The sequence below is a fragment of the Pagrus major genome, chromosome 2 (genome assembly GCF_040436345.1).
Source record: "Pagrus major chromosome 2, Pma_NU_1.0".
Lineage (NCBI taxonomy): Eukaryota > Metazoa > Chordata > Actinopteri > Spariformes > Sparidae > Pagrus > Pagrus major.
The window spans coordinates 12,766,167-12,783,024 of NC_133216.1; the positions used below are offsets into that span (position 1 = coordinate 12,766,167).

The 16,858-nt window shown below is 40.8% G+C and overlaps 1 protein-coding gene and 1 pseudogene across 1 annotated transcript; both read right to left on the reverse strand.

Annotated features, from left to right (window-relative positions):
- Positions 1 to 1,770: 1,770 nt before the first annotated feature.
- Positions 1,771 to 12,316, reverse strand: LOC141019494 (extracellular calcium-sensing receptor-like; annotated as a pseudogene).
- A 1,029-nt stretch (positions 12,317 to 13,345) lies between these two features.
- LOC141019501 (extracellular calcium-sensing receptor-like) lies at positions 13,346 to 15,530 on the reverse strand. Its single transcript, XM_073494442.1, has 4 exons — positions 15,078 to 15,530; positions 14,712 to 14,942; positions 14,394 to 14,517; positions 13,346 to 14,259 (listed from the first exon to the last, which is right to left on the reverse strand). Exons 1-4 carry the CDS (start codon positions 15,528 to 15,530, stop codon positions 13,346 to 13,348), a joined length of 1,722 nt encoding a protein of 573 aa, XP_073350543.1.
- Positions 15,531 to 16,858: the final 1,328 nt, after the last annotated feature.

Here is a 16,858-nt window from a genome sequence, read left to right on the forward strand (position 1 = left end):
CTACGGCTAATTTACTTCATAAATACTGCCCATGATATAATGACCCTTACAATAATAAATCAGCTCATAACTCACCACTCATGAAGAAAGTGAGGTTAGCAGATGGCAATAGTTCAATAAATGTTAATGATACACGTTACTAAAAACGTTACTACAAAGATTAGATATCTTTGGGTAAATTAATGAACATCCAGTCGCCAGTACACTCATAAGATGTAATATGACGTACTTTGTATCAAATTAAAGAAAGACTAGATATAATAAGGTCTTTCTTAGATAGTAAACAATGACAGCTATAATCTACGTCAACTAACGAGATGTAATAAGCCGTTATTTGTTGTTGAGGAGCTACAAAAAACATTTCATGTTATCACTGGTCATTCTGCATATCTCCAGGCTGGCGAGATGCAGTCACACACTGAGGAGGCCATGCATTTTGGAACTATATTTTACTGGAAAAGTTTGTCAGAAGTATAGAATTGTACTGGACAAGCCAAACAGGTGGTTTGTTGTAATATGTTGCTGATTAACTTCTAAAAGTTAATCAGCTTTATTTTTTTTATTGCTTTATTTTGCAGTTACATTTTTTTTGTAATGTGTCGCTAATGATCATCAAAGAAAGTCTAATAATATGCTAACATAGTAGTAATTACCAACAAATTACCCTGTAATGAAGTGAAACTATGTTAAATAAAGCCCAAATGAGTGAATCATCCTCTGAGCTCTGTGTTTTGTCTGATCATTATTAATAGGGCACTATATTTGTCAAATTACAGCCCATGGTTTCTAATTAAGCCATCAGAGGTCCATGTTGGTTATTTGGTAGTGAGGGTAGTGTCTAATGAATATATCTCTGATCTGATAAGGCTTTTGTTATTGCATGATCTTGTATGTAATAGTATATGACACACACGCAAAATACGCAGACCATCTCAATGTGGCCCACGACGTCCTTAAAAAAACTAAAAAAACAATACAATCTCCAAAAAATCAATGAGGCAGCACATTAATGACTCTCGAGGTAAATGACTATAGTGAGTCTGCATTGCTATTTAGCGCGATTCCAACATAGGGCGATGCATACATTTTGATTGGACAATATGCCTCAAGTTGACTCTTGCTCACTCACCTCAAGCAAGAAGTTACAATAGCAGTTGTCAAGATGGACATAATTTACCACTTTGTCTGTCACAGCTGTCCCTTGGGTCATAGGGACAGCACACAGGACCGGTGGCGGAGTAGTAGTGGGCAGAACTGGCCTGTCCGCTCTATCTCCAGAGGATAAGTAACACCGAGAGGAGCTGCAGAAGACACTAAAGACACTGAAGTGGAGTGATAAAAAAATGTTTTTGCATAGTGTGTCCAGATTTAACTACTAATTAATAACTACCTAACCAACAAATTGACACCTTGATGGCAGATATTGATAGAGGAAAGAATGTTTTGTGCTACCTATCATTTTGACTTTTACAATATTTCTAGTTTCTAGTTCTACTAGAATAGTTTGTTCTAGTATACCCCACTACACAACTGCAAGTTGAAACATTTTGGTTGATTTCATAGACTGTATACAGTATGATCAAAAGAAACACAGGAAAGAACACAAGTCAGTGTATTTAATTTATTCAACACATCACAACAAGTGAAAGGTCATGATTTAGGCTCCAACAATATCTTGTGTTTCTACATTGTCTATCAGACTATTCAGCAAAGTGGGTTTATTTATGGTCACAGTATTGCTATTTGTTTTAGAGGACACTAAACTACAGATTAAAGAGTTATTGGTTGTATTTTCCCCATCATGTGTTTTTTTGAGTTTTGTTCTGGTCTGAAAATAATAATATAACATTTTGGGAAAAAAATGCATGCCAGCAAACCAAAACTGGATGCCAGGATGGCAAATATCTCCACAGCTACAGTAAACTTGCCAGGAGAGCTGACATATGCTGGGATGAATGTGATCCAGACTGCACAGAATATCAGCATGCTGAAGGTGATCAGTTTGGCTTCGTTAAAGCTGTCTGGCAGCTTCCTAGCAAGAAAAGCAAGTATAAAACACAAGAGAGCAAGAAGCCCGATATAGCTCAACACAGCCCAGAATCCAACAGCTGAACCCAGGGCACACTCTAAGATTATCTTTTCTTTATAGTACTTCATATTCATCTTTGGGAATGGAGGGCTGATTGTCAGCCAAAGGATACAAATCACAACCTGAATGAGGGTGAAAGTCAGAACACTGAGCCTCTGCTGTGTAGGACCAAACCATTTCATGACATTGCTGCCTGGAAGTGTTGCTCTGAAGGCCATTAAAACCACTATAGTTTTGCCGAGAACACAAGAGATACAGAGGACAAAGGTGATGCCAAATGCTGTGTGTCGCAGCATGCAGGACCACTCAGAGGGCCGGCCGATGAAGGTCAGAGAACACAGGAAACACAGTTTTAATGAGAAGAGAAGCAAAAAGCTAAGCTCAGAGTTGTTGGCTTTTACAATGGGAGTCTCTTTATAAGTCAAAAAAACTATAGTTGTCAGAAGGGATAAAAATACACCAACACAGCCAAATCCAGTTAAAAGTGCCCCCATGACCTCTTTGAAGGACAAGTATTCAGTAGGTTTTGGTAGACACTGATCTTTCTTTTCATTTGGCCAGAATTCAGGCGGACAGATCAGACAGTCCATAGAATCTGTTAAAAGAGTGAAATCATACAAAATTCAAACAGAAATACATTTACAACTCATTAAAATACAATCAAACCATTTTTTATTATTATTCGTGTACCCTTTTAATACACACTGAAAGCTATCTGGGACAATACACATGACTAAAATTCAATTTGAAAATTCTTACTCACTTGTCTGATTACTTATTGTTCCCTCGGGGCAATCAAAGCAGTCGAAACAGCAAACAGGCTTAAACTTGTTTATGGCCTTACGAGTCCCTGGTTGGCAGGGTTCTCTGCAGACAGACCGTAGCACCTGATAAGGCAATACACAGGATGTTAAACTCAATAATACAACCAAATGTTTTGAACATCACTGACATTGCAAAAGTTCCTATGAATTTAAGGTTATCATTCAGCTGTCATCCAAAATTAAATAACAATAATGAGATTCTCTCAACACTCAGAGAACCAGGGTTAGACATGCAACTTTCCACTGTCTTTACCTGATCACTGTTTCCTCCCCAAACTATTTTGGTGTTGTCTTTTAGTTTAAAATGTTTCCCGTCTGGAAAAGAGGTATCGTATTGACCAATTTTCACAATCTCAACAGAGCCATCTTCTTTCATCTGCCAGTTAACTAAGTCATACTGGGCAACTGACTCTCCATTTTCATCAAAGAAAACCTTGGCCCCATTCTTTGTGGTGAAGTTCACATACTTAATATGTTCCAACACCTTCAGAAAGAGGTAGTACTAATAGTTCTCAATACAGCAAGCAAGCCAAAGAGAAACAATCAGGACATTTTGTAATCCAATTGGACCATTAATGAAAATGATTTAATAAATATGAATTGACTAGAACTTACTAACTTAGGCTGAACTTCATTCTTGTTCACACAGGGCTTTCCTGTGGTGGGATTAGACCCATTTTCACATTGCAATAGTGCATGAAGGGCATATGCCACCAAGTACACAGCTTTGTAAACATTATTCTCATGCCTGAAATGTGTCACATCTGTGTAGTCACTGGAGACTGTCCTGAGATCTTCTGTGCCAGTGCACATAGCAGACGTATTTGATGGAGAGAAGCTGCAGTCAAAGAACTTCTCCCAGATAGCTTTAATTATATCACTCTGTGGTTCATCAGAAGGTTTCAAGCTGAGTAAGAATTCACCAAGACCTGGTATGGATGCCTGAGGGAAGGCAAAGCCCATTGCCCCCTGTAAAATGTCTTTTCTCTCAACAGAAGCCAGGTCTGCTTGTGTGATCCAAGATCCACTGCTGACCCACTGCTTTCCAGTTATGTTATAATTCTCCATTTTGGACAGGAATGATTTAGTGTAAGACAAGGACATAAACAACAGGACCACCTTTGATGAAGATTCCCTTAGTGTCTCTACAATAGCATCCAACTTTGAAATGGTTTGAGATGTCTTGAAAGGTAATCTGTATTCAACACATATGCCAACCTTCATTGCTTCCTTACTGAATTCAGCCATCCCTTGCTCTGCATACAGTTGTTCAGAATGAATAATCCCCACCCATTGCCAGTCAAAGTATTTCATAAACTGCACCAGAGCGATGTTGTGGAAGTGGCTACTTGGCACAGTTCTGAAGAATGTGGGGTATAGTCTTTTGTCACTCAAACAAGCACAGGTTGAAAGATGGCTAACCTAAAAAACCAAAAGAAACAAAAACATGCAAACTATGCTATATATACATAAACATTATATAAACATTAACATCATATGTATGTATATATATATATATATATATATATATATATAAAACAAAAAACAAATAGAACATTAAACAAGGATAGATTGCAGTTATATGCCATTTATTTTTTCTCACCTGTGGAACAGACAGTGGACTTAGTTGGCTGTTTATGAATTTACTCACTCCAGAGGATGAATGGCCTAAGAAAGCCTGGATGTGACCACTGCACCCTTTTGAATCCTCTCCATTTACAGCTTCTACAGCTGCTCGTATCAGGTTTTCACTTCCACAACCGTTGTACAGCCTATAGCCAAGACTCACTCCAGGAAGGAGCTTAGTATCCCTATTGATCTCCTCCACAGTAAAAATTACTGTCCGGGCAAACTTTAATTCTCTGTCATTCCACCTGTAAAGAAGTGGTAAGGGTTGACACATTCTGACAAGCAAGTTATTACACCTGATCATTCGGCACACAAAACATGTTATTGTGCTATGACATTGCATAAATGTTTACCATATTTAAGTGACTTACTTTGTGCAGTATGCATATGGAATTGCCTGGTAGCCATTATCTATTAGTTTGCGTGTACTAGTAATAGAGAAAACTCCTGCTATCATAAGATCACCTTCTTTTGAAAATTCCATGAACCCTGTCTGTCCAATCAATTTGCATGTTTGTTTCTCTGACTTTGTTACTGCCAGCAGAGTGAATAAAGCAATAGTTATCCAACCCATCATGAGCTACCCTCCCCTTCAATGAAACAAATCCTGACCTGGGGCCTTTCCTTTATAGCTTTTTCTACCATAAGAATCATCATGAGAACACACTCTCAATTCTCTATTTTTTCAACATTTTTTTTATTTACATAGTTCTCCAGGCATCACAGCACCTCTACAAAACGGATCCCTCCGATTGACCCAAAGTAGACAGAAGACCTGATTAATCTGATTTATGTATTTTTTTTTTTCTGATCAGGGGGATCAGAGAGGAGGAGGAAAAGTGGAGGGAAATAGGAAGGCAGTTCGGGGAAAAACCCTGTGAAGAGAAGTTGCTACAAATATAGTCATATAGCTAGCCAGTTTTCGATTATCAGCCTTTGTTGTTTTGGGCACTCCTCCAACCCCGTTGTTAGCCTGTACAAAAGGGGAATAAAACCCGGTCCTCTGGTTAAAACTTCAGTCACAGTGTCCTCATCATTCTGCTAGCTAGCCCGCATTGTTGGGCCGCAAATGCTACACTGGTGTCAGAAGTGGGATCGCCAAGCCTCCATTTCCCACACATACGCGGGCTACGACCGCTAACTAACACCGCGGGACGAAATGGCTGAACGAACCGGAAAGTCCGACCTCTTTAACCCGTACACCCCGCCGGAAACACCGAGGATAAAGCCAACGGAGGCCAGCCAAGTTGTAAGGAGAAAAGAAAAGCAGTCTCACTCACCACTGGCCACATTGCTGACCGACGTCCCCGACGCTGTAGAAAAAAGCCCCTTCCAATTTGCCGTAACTCCCCGGCCATGCGCCGGTAACACAGAGGTAAACAATGTACACGCACCCAAAACTTAACTCGACCATGGAGCGTGCTTTTGGAAATTTTCTGAAGAGCTCTAGAGGCAGCATAATGTCCACATTGATGCTAATGTTATGCTAGACAGGTGTAGGTCCCCCATTGTAGCCCCTGTGTAGGAGATACACTACCAATAAATGCAATTTATCAATCACTGGCGATTAATAAAACACTTGTTAATGGGGCACCACCTCCGATGTTTTATCTATTTGAATAATCCGGAGGTAATTAATCAAATTCAACTAAACAAGGTTAACTTGTATCAATTCTAATCAATTTCAAATCAATTTATTCAATCTCACAAATGAAGTAGTGAATTCTACACATATCCATCGGTTCTCCACATTAAAACAAACCTGCACAGACAACGACGTACGGTTAAATATGTTTATTTACTAAATAAATCAAGGTGAATAAATGAAAGGATGATTCAAACAAACAATAATGATAACATAAAATGTGGAGACTAAATGATCATGGTAATGAATGGATGGAGATGAGCGGATGGTAAAGTCGCGAGTCTGGGAAGCATTCAAAGATTACGAGAGTAATTTTGACACTAACGAGACCCTAACCGGATTTCTTATTAATTAAAGATTACTATGAATCAAAAGAAGAGACACCACCAACTCGAGAACATGCGTGTGACTCCAGCAGTGTGCATGGGTGTTTAGCCTACTTTGCCTGAAGACTGGGAGACGTTCACCACCTTGGACCTCTCCGGAGCTGATAGCTTGACCTCGGCTTGAGGTGCCGGTCCAAGAGCAGGAGTTGAGTCGCGGATCGTCTGCGGCTTGCAGATGCCGGTCCAAGAGCCGGAGGGATGTCGCAGCTCGTCCGGTCTCCCAGTGGGTTTCTCTCGTCCTCTGCCCAGCGGGATGGCACCGCTTGTGAGCGTTGGGGGCAGACCGGTCTCGGCAAAAAGTCACTCGTTGCAAACCGTCACACGGTTTGTTGATGCAGGCAATTACTGCACAACGCTGGTGGTCGGAATAAAGTCTTCTTCTTGCATGGAGTGATGACTCTGAACTTTTGATCGAACTAATTCAACTTTCTTGACGAAAATAACTAGAGAATAACGCTGGCCGGGCGAGTCCTCAGTTATTACTCAAAACAAGACGAATTAAGTCAAATTAACTGCTACTGAGTAAAATAATGATACTTAACAAAACGAAAGCACTTAAAGTCAGTGCGTCCTCAAATTAGGATATTGAGGTAAAAATCGCACGTGGTCAATTGTGCGGAGATTTCTGCCTAAGAGCGTGTCGCAAAAATACAAAAGGTAAAGATTTAAAAGTGAAGCGAAGAAAAATTTTAGAAGAGAGTTACAAAAAGAGTTACAACAAGAGATTACAGCAAGAGAGGGAGTGAGAGTTGTCTCTTGGTATTTGTAGTCCAAATCGGCAGGCGGTCCGAAAGGGGAGGGCTGACGATTTTCACTGTGGATCATATCAATCGCCTACACTTACGAAACTTGAATTAAATTAAACCGATTCAATGTTTCGCGATCGTGCTTCACCTTTCTCAGGACCTTACCATGGCAAAATAAATGGACTTAATGAAATAATATGACCCGATTAAATTCGCTGAACGACTAAAAGAAATTAACACTGGATCAAACATGAAAACACTTAAAGATACAGTAGAACTGATAGAATCTGACCACATATAAGCATTTCTTATAGTTCTAATACCTGTAAATGAAGAAACATATTACAGACTTTTAATCAGGAAAAACGTATTAAGCCAAAGATATCCCGACAGTCTTATTCCTTTGTACCCGGACTCACCACTGGAGGGCACTGTGGTTCCACCAAACACAAGACACATTTAAACATTAAATTTGATTTCAGTCAAATTTCATCACAGAGAAACGGGAGAAAGATCAGTTTTATGAGCTTCTCTTACTGACCCTTAATCTGTTGGAATTAAGAGAATGAGATCCTGACTTAATGGTTAATTAGAAATGGTCTGAAATCTGGAGGAACACAAAGACCATTTGGGTGGAATGTGACCACAGATAGCATCCAGATGAGTCGTAAATCACAGACCTGGGAGTGTTGGCCTGGGACACATCAGAAGGTTTCCAGTGTTCTCTCAAGCTAATGTGTGCTTTAGAAGTTAGAGGGGAGGAGAGAGACACAGGTAGAGAGAGATACTCTATAACAAAGGGGAAAAGAACCATTTGATGTGTGAATTAATTTACATATGTAAAGACTCTGTATTGACACCTTCTGATGACCAGTTCGTTCGTCCCTCCTGGTGAACTGGCAGAGGACTCAACATGACCTGTGAAGAGGATTTATCTGTTTGCCAGGGAGAGAAAGTTCATCCAAAGGCTTTGGGTTGTAAATTAATTAAAAGTGTCTTCATACGAAGTATTTATGAGCAAAGAAAACACTGTCCTCTCTGCCAGGCGATAAGATGGCGCCCCTCTTCCTGTAGAGTTGCTTCATCCAAAAAACAGAGTTGATAAGAAAAACAGGGCCTCAGCATCAAAGAGAAAGGAACACAGGCATGTGTTCCTACACCTGTTAGTTCCATGGCTGCTGTTGCTAACCAACAAGAGGACCTGGTGCCTGCTCTGACTACTGCACTGAGTGCTGCCTTGGTTGCTCTTCAATAACCAACCCCAGACCCTGTCCCTAGGGGCAGCCACATAAAAGTGGGGCGTTATGATGGCCTCTTGGGAAACCTATTGCACCCAGTTTGAGCTCCTAGCAACCGCCAATGGCTGGTCCCCAGCTGAAAGGGCTGTTCAATTAGTCTCAGCATTGGAGGGGGAGGTAAGAAGGGTACTGTTGGATGTGACCACAGCTGACCTAGAAAATCCACAAGCTATATTTAGGGCTAGAGAGGCGGTTTGGAAGCACCACCCCTGCGGTCGTGATGCGGCATAGGTTCAACGAGAGAGTGCGGGAACCCGGGGAGAAGTTAGGGGTGTTTGCAGCAGAGCTGCGCTACCTCACACAAAGGGGGTTTCCTGATTTTGACGATACAATGCGTTTGGTATTAACTAAGGAAGCCTTCATTCGTGGCCTACTGCCCCTTCCCTTACTCCAGCAAGTCCAAGAACTTGGAGGCAGCACTAGAGAAAGCATTGGCAGTGGAAGACATCCTCACAGAAGGCTTGGACTACCAACCCAGACAGGTCTCTATACGGCCTAGGAACCAGGCCCTTCTGCCTCCTGGACCTACGCTGTCCTCCGTGGGCTCAGAACGCAGAGCAATGTCACTGGAGGACAGACAGAACCCAGCCTGCTGGAGATGTCACCAGAGAAGTCATACATGGCACCTTTGTACAGTGCCTGATTCCGCCCTGCAGGCGCCAGAGCCGGAAAATGCTCAAGGCTCGGTATAGAGGGGAGCGACCCGAGCCACCTTTCCCTCCCCACAGACAATGACCCACAACCTGTTGCAAAAGCACTCCACCTCCCTGTCACCCATGCTCTTCTCACCCCTGATGCACTCACCACTGACTGTTGTACAGTACCTGTGTTGGTTAATGGCCAATGGACCCAAGCCCTGCTGGATACGGGTTCGACTGCGTCACTCCTTCACCCAGACCTCCTGCCCACTGGAACCCAATTCCAAGCCACCGATGTTCCACTCACCACAGTTACCGGAGGGAAAGCTCCGATGCTGGGGAGGTGGGAGCTTCAGATTGAAATAGAGACTTACTCAGCCTGCCAACCTGTCTGGATCGTTGAAGTAAAAGAGAGCTGTTTACTTGGAATGGACTTTCTGTGTGCAGCAGAGGTGACACTAGACTTCAGGGCACGCACCATAACGTTCAGGGATGGGACATCCATCCCCTTCCTTCATGATCCTCACACTTCAGAAATGACCGACAGGATAGGTGGGAACAGTGATGCAGAGAGGGACCTACCATGTTCTCCTGGTCCTCCACAATGGGAAGCCCTCTTCCACTGTCTGATAATGACCCCATAACCCTAGGACGAGATCCACACACCCAATCACACGCCCCTGCAGTCATACAGACTGCATGTGTGGTCCCCATCTCCGCAGAAGAGTCAGCAGCCACGACAACTGTCCGAGACATTTGGGAGAAGAATCGCGAAAATAATGCTGAAACAATCCAACAATAATGCAGTGAAATTCAGTTAATTTCATGTTTACACAGGACACATACTTCAGACACTAAAACCATCCATGATTACCGTTTTCCCTGTCCTCCACACAATTTCTTCCTCTTCGATGCTGAGCTCATAATCACCATCAGCAGCAAAGTCAAAATGACCCAGTGTGACATGTTGCACTTGCCCATCTTTCAGCTGCCAGTTAATAATATCATAAGAAGCAGGAGGGTGACCATTTACATCAAAAAACACATTATCCCCAAACTGATTCCTGAAATTGACCCTTTGTAGTTGATCAGTGACCTGAGAAAGGGAACAGATTGTTTGATATTTCTAAGTGTTCATATTAACATGATGACTTCTACACTGACATATGTGTTGTTTATTTTTAGACAATTGGAGGTATTAGGAATTTTACTTGCACTATTTCTCACCTGTTTGGGCTGAATTTCAGATGTATTCAAGCATGGCCTCACCATCTTTTCTCCAACTGGTTGGCAGAATAACAGCTGATGGAGGGCATGTGCAATTGCATAAACTGCTTTATACACATTATAGGACACTCTGAGCTGTGTGACATTGAAGAACTCATCCTGGGAATGTCTTAATGTCTCATTGCCTGTGCATAATTCATCCTTCACCTCAGTACCTGTGTTTTCCCCTTGAAGTCTACAGCCGACCATAATCTCCCAGAAATTCTTCACAAAGGCTGCACTTGGATCAGTATAAGGATTTATGCCTGTAAGAAATGGTTTTAGATTTGGAATAGCCATCTTCTGCACCACAAATCCTAGGGCTCCACCAAAAGCTTGGTAGATTTCAGGTGTGGAAGGTCGAGGTTCCGTTATCCAGGCCTCACTGGCAATCCACTAAATTCCTGTAATGTTCTGTTTCACAACCTCTTTCATCAAAGGGTAAAAGTCACCCTCTGGAACGAAAGCCAGGATGACTTTGACAGTTGACTTCTTGATCATTTCCACAACATCCAGAATTTTATCCATGGTGTATGTGTGTAGAACTGTCCCAACAAACGCAACACAAACCCCCAGCTTTTTAACCTCCTCAGTAAAAGCCAGGATCCCATTTCGCCCGTAGTCATTGTCTGACTGTATGGCCCCAATCCACTGCCAGCCAAAACGCTTGACAAGTGCTGCCAACGCTTTTGCCTGAAAGTAGTCGCTGGGGATTGTCCGAAAAAAACGTAGGATATTTAGCTCTGTCACTCAGGCAGGCACATGTTGAGAAGTAACTTACCTGAAAAGAGAACACCAAAAGAAGTTTGAAAAGAAAGCCTCAAAACAAGCACTAAAAAGCAGCAAATATCACAGAACACTCTTGCAATAGAACCTCTAATTAATCTCTTACTATTGGCACTTGAAACAGTCCGAGAGTACCAGCCACAGCTAAAGACTGAGATGATCCTGACTCTGCTATCAGTGCAGATATAGCCGGAGGACAAGGGGAAGTCAAATGTATCTCCTCTGGTCTACTAGCCAGTGTTAATGCAGCACGTAATGTATTTGTAGGAGATGCGCAAGAGTTAAGAATCCTATAGACAAGAGATATGTTTGGCAGGAGAGCAGGATCATTGTTGATTTCTTCAATTGCAAATATCATCACTTTGGTCCACTGAAAAGCTCTCAGGTCAAATCTAAAAAGGCATTGTTGATTGAAATAGGTTGTAAGATTACAAAGCTGCAGCTGTACATGTACATACAATGACAATGATGTAGATAAGAGTACAGGAACATGTATGCAGTATGGAAACGTGAGATGGATTAAAACTTACCCTGCACACTTTACTCCAGGCGGCTCGCTCTCAAACATTGAAGTGCTACTTATCTCTTTGTTGAAAACTGGGAAAATCCCCCAATCATGATGTCTCCCTGCTTGAACAAACTTGGCATGTTAAATCTACCAAACAGTTCACAACCAGAAACTGCTTGGGTAGAGAACAAACAGAAATGAGATAATAGCTCTCTGTAGCTCATGCATGTTTGCTAGGCATGTTTTAAAAGAGAGGACACAGCTCTTATAACAACTGTGTCAGATGCAGGTAGGCATGCTCTCTTCATAAATGGTTGATTTATTTCCCAGAGGGCAACAAGGAAAGGTCTACTCTCTGTATTCAGGCCACATACACAACTCAATGATAATGCAATGATACAATGAATGAGATGGACATGCTACGGCTAATTTACTTCATAAATACTGCCCATGATATAATGACCCTTACAATAATAAATCAGCTCATAACTCACCACTCATGAAGAAAGTGAGGTGAGCAGATGGCAATAGTTCAATAAATGTTAATGATACACGTTACTAAAAACGTTACTACAAAGATTAGATATCTTTGGGTAAATTAATGAACATTCAGTCGCCAGTACACTCATAAGATGTAATATGACGTACTTTGTATCAAATTAAAGAAAGACTAGATATAATAAGGTCTTTCTTAGATAGTAAACAATGACAGCTATAACCTACGTCAACTAACGAGATGTAATAAGCCGTTATTTGTTGTTGAGGAGCTACAAAAAACATTTCATGTTATCACTGGTCATTCTGCATATCTCCAGGATGGCGAGATGCAGTCACACACTGAGGAGGCCATGCATTTTGGAACTATATTTTACTGGAAAAGTTTGTCAGAAGTATAGAATTGTACTGGACAAGCCAAACAGGTGGTTTGTTGTAATATGTTGCTGATTAACTTCTAAAAGTTAATCAGCTTTATTTTTTTTTGCTTTATTTTGCAGTTACATTTTTTTTGGAATGTGTCACTAATGATCATCAAAGAAAGTCTAATAATATGCTAACATAGTAGTAATTACCAACAAATTACCCTGTAATGAAGTGAAACTATGTTAAATAAAGCCCAAATGAGTGAATCATCCTCTGAGCTCTGTGTTTTGTCTGATCATTATTAATAGGGCACTATATTTGTCAAATTACAGCCCATGGTTTCTAATTAAGCCATCATTTTGACTTTTACAATATTTCTAGTTTCTAGTTCTACTAGAATAGTTTGTTCTAGTATACCCCACTACACAACTGCAAGTTGAAACATTTTGGTTGATTTCATAGACTGTATACAGTATGATCAAAAGAAACACAGGAAAGAACACAAGTCAGTGTATTTAATTTATTCAACACATCACAACAAGTGAAAGGTCATGATTTAGGCTCCAACAATATCTTGTGTTTCTACATTGTCTATCAGACTATTCAGCAAAGTGGGTTTATTTATGGTCACAGTATTGCTATTTGTTTTAGAGGACACTAAACTACAGATTAAAGAGTTATTGGTTGTATTTTCCCCATCATGTGTTTTTTTGAGTTTTGTTCTGGTCTGAAAATAATAATATAACATTTTGGGAAAAAAATGCATGCCAGCAAACCAAAACTGGATGCCAGGATGGCAAATATCTCCACAGCTACAGTAAACTTGCCAGGAGAGCTGACATATGCTGGGATGAATGTGATCCAGACTGCACAGAATATCAGCATGCTGAAGGTGATCAGTTTGGCTTCATTAAAGCTGTCTGGCAGCTTCCTAGCAAGAAAAGCAAGTATAAAACACAAGAGAGCAAGAAGCCCGATATAGCTCAACACAGCCCAGAATCCAACAGCTGAACCCAGGGCACACTCTAAGATTATCTTTTCTTTATAGTATTTCATATTCATCTTTGGGAATGGAGGGCTGATTGTCAGCCAAAGGATACAAATCACAACCTGAATGAGGGTGAAAGTCAGAACACTGAGCCTCTGCTGTGTAGGACCAAACCATTTCATGACATTGCTGCCTGGAAGTGTTGCTCTGAAGGCCATTAAAACCACTATAGTTTTGCCGAGAACACAAGAGATACAGAGGACAAAGGTGATGCCAAATGCTGTGTGTCGCAGCATGCAGGACCACTCAGAGGGCCGGCCGATGAAGGTCAGAGAACACAGGAAACACAGTTTTAATGAGAAGAGAAGCAAAAAGCTAAGCTCAGAGTTGTTGGCTTTTACAATGGGAGTCTCTTTATAAGTCAAAAAAACTATAGTTGTCAGAAGGGATAAAAATACACCAACACAGCCAAATCCAGTTAAAAGTGCCCCCATGACCTCTTTGAAGGACAAGTATTCAGTAGGTTTTGGTAGACACTGATCTTTCTTTTCATTTGGCCAGAATTCAGGCGGACAGATCAGACAGTCCAGAGAATCTGTTAAAAGAGTGATATCATATAAATTCAAACAGAAATACATTTACAACTCATTAAAATATTATTCTCGTACCCTTTTAATACATACTGAAAACAATACACGACTAAAATTCAATTTGAAAATTCTTACTCACTTGTCTGATTACTTATTGTTCCCTCGGGGCAATCAAAGCAGTCGAAACAGCAAACAGGCTTAAACTTGTTTATGGCCTTACGAGTCCCTGGTTGGCAGGGTTCTCTGCAGACAGACCTTGGCACCTGATGAGGCAAAACACAGGATGTTAAACTCAATATTACAAAAAATGTTTTGAACATCACTGACATAGCAATGGAAAAGTTCCTATGAATTTAAGGTTATCATTCAGCTGTCATCCAAAATTAAATAACGATAATGAGATTCTTTAAACACTCAGAGAACCAGGGTTAGACATGCAACTTTCCACTGTCTTTACCTGATCACTGTTTCCTCCCCAAACTATTTTGGTGTTGTCTTTTAACTTAAAATGTTTCCCGTCTGGAAAAGAGGTATCGTATTGACCGATATTCACAATCTCAGCAGAGCCATCTTCTTTCATCTGCCAGTTAACTAAGTCATACTGGGCAACTGACTCTCCATTTTCATCAAAGAAAACCTTGGCCCCATTCTTTGTGGTGAAGTTCACATACTTAATATGTTCCAACACCTTCAGCGAGACAATTTGAGGCATTATAGTTCTCAATACAACACGCAAGCCAAAGAGAAACAATCAGGACATTTTGTAATCCAGTTGGACCATTAATGAAAATGATTTAATAAAAATGAATTGACTAGAACTTACTAACTTAGGCTGAACTTCATTCTTATTCACACAGGGCTTTCCTGTGGTGGGATTAGACCCATTTTCACATTGCAGTAGTGCATGAAGGGCATATGCCACCAAGTACACAGCTTTGTACACATTATTCTCAGGCCTAAAATGTGTCACATCTGTGTAGTCACTGGAGACTGTCCTGAGATCTTCTGTGCCAGTGCACATAGCAGACGTATTTGATGGAGAAAAGCTGCAGTCAAAGAACTTCTCCCAGATAGCTTTAATTATATCACTCTGTGGTTCATCAGAAGGTTTCAAGCTGAGTAAGAATTCACCAAGACCTGGTATGGATGCCTGAGGGAGGGCAAAGCCCATTGCCCCCTGTAAAATGTCTTTTCTCTCAACAGAAGCCAGGTCTGCTTGTGTGATCCAAGACTCGCTGCCGACCCACTGCTTTCCAGTTATGTTATAATTCTCCATTTTGGACAGGAATGATTTAGTGTAAGACAAGGACATAAACAACAGGACCACCTTTGATGAGGATTCCCTTAGTGTCTCTACAATAGCATTCAACTTTGAAATGATTTGAGATGTCTTAGAGAAAGGTAATCTGTATTCAACACATATGCCCATCTTCATTGCTTCCTTAGTGAATTCAGCCGTCCCTTGCTCTGCATACAGTTGTTCAGAATGAATAATCCCCACCCATTGCCAGTCAAAGTATTTCATAAACTGCACCAGACCGATGATTTGGAAGTGGTCACTTGGCACAGTTCTGAAGAAGGTGGGGTATAGTCTTTTGTCACTCAAACAAGCACAGGTTGAAAGATGGCTAACCTAAAAAAAACGAAAGAAACAAAAATATGCAAACTACGCTATCTATATATACATATATATATAACATTATATAAACATTAACATTATATATATATATAACAAAAAACAAATAGAACATTAAACAAGGATAGATTGCAGTTATATGCCATTTATTTTTTCTCACCTGTGGAACAGACAGTGGACTTAGTTGGCTGTTTATGAATTTACTCACTCCTGAGGATGAATGGCCTAAGAAAGCCTGGATGTGACCACTGCACCCTTTTGAATCCTCTCCATTTACAGCTTCTACAGCTGCTCGTAACAGGTTTTCACTTCCACAACCGTTGTACAGCCTATAGCCAAGACTCACTCCAGGAAGGAGCTTAGTATCCCTATTGATCTCCTCCACAGTAAAAATTACTGTCCGGGCAAACTTCAATTCTCTGTCATTCCACCTGTAAAAAAGTGGTAAGGGTTGACACATTCTGACAAGCAAGTAATTACACCTGATCTTTCTGCAACACATCAAAGTGGCACACAAAACATGTTATTGTGCTATTAACATCGCATAAATGTTAAAGTGACTTACTTTGTGCAGTATGCATATGGAATTGCCTGGTAGCCATTATCTATTAGTGTGCGTGTACTAGTTATAGAGAAAACTCCTGCTATCATAAGATCACCTTCTTTTGAAAATTCCATGAACCCTGTCTGTCCAATCAATTTGCATGTTTGTTTCTCTGACTTCGTTACTGCCAGCAGAGTGAATAAAGCAATAGTTATCCAACCCATCATGAGCTACCCTCCCCTTCAATGAAACAAATCCTGACCTGGGGCCTTTCCTTTATAGCTTTTTCTACCATAAGAATCATCATGAGAACACACTCTCAATTTTTTATTTTTTTTATTTCAATAGTTCTCCAGGCATCACAGCACCTCTACAAAACTGATCCCTCTGATTGACCCAAAGTAGACAGAAGACCTGATCAATC

Coding starts and splice junctions, on each gene's coding strand:
- LOC141019501 (XM_073494442.1), bottom strand. CDS start 15,530: ATGGAGAATTATAACATAACTGGAAAGCAGTGGGTCGGCAGCGAGTCT. Junction 14,943..15,077: donor ATGAAGTTCAGCCTAAGTTA/GTAAGTTCTAGT, acceptor GTCTCGCTGAAG/GTGTTGGAACATATTAAGTA. Junction 14,518..14,711: donor GGGGAGGAAACAGTGATCAG/GTAAAGACAGTG, acceptor TTGCCTCATCAG/GTGCCAAGGTCTGTCTGCAG.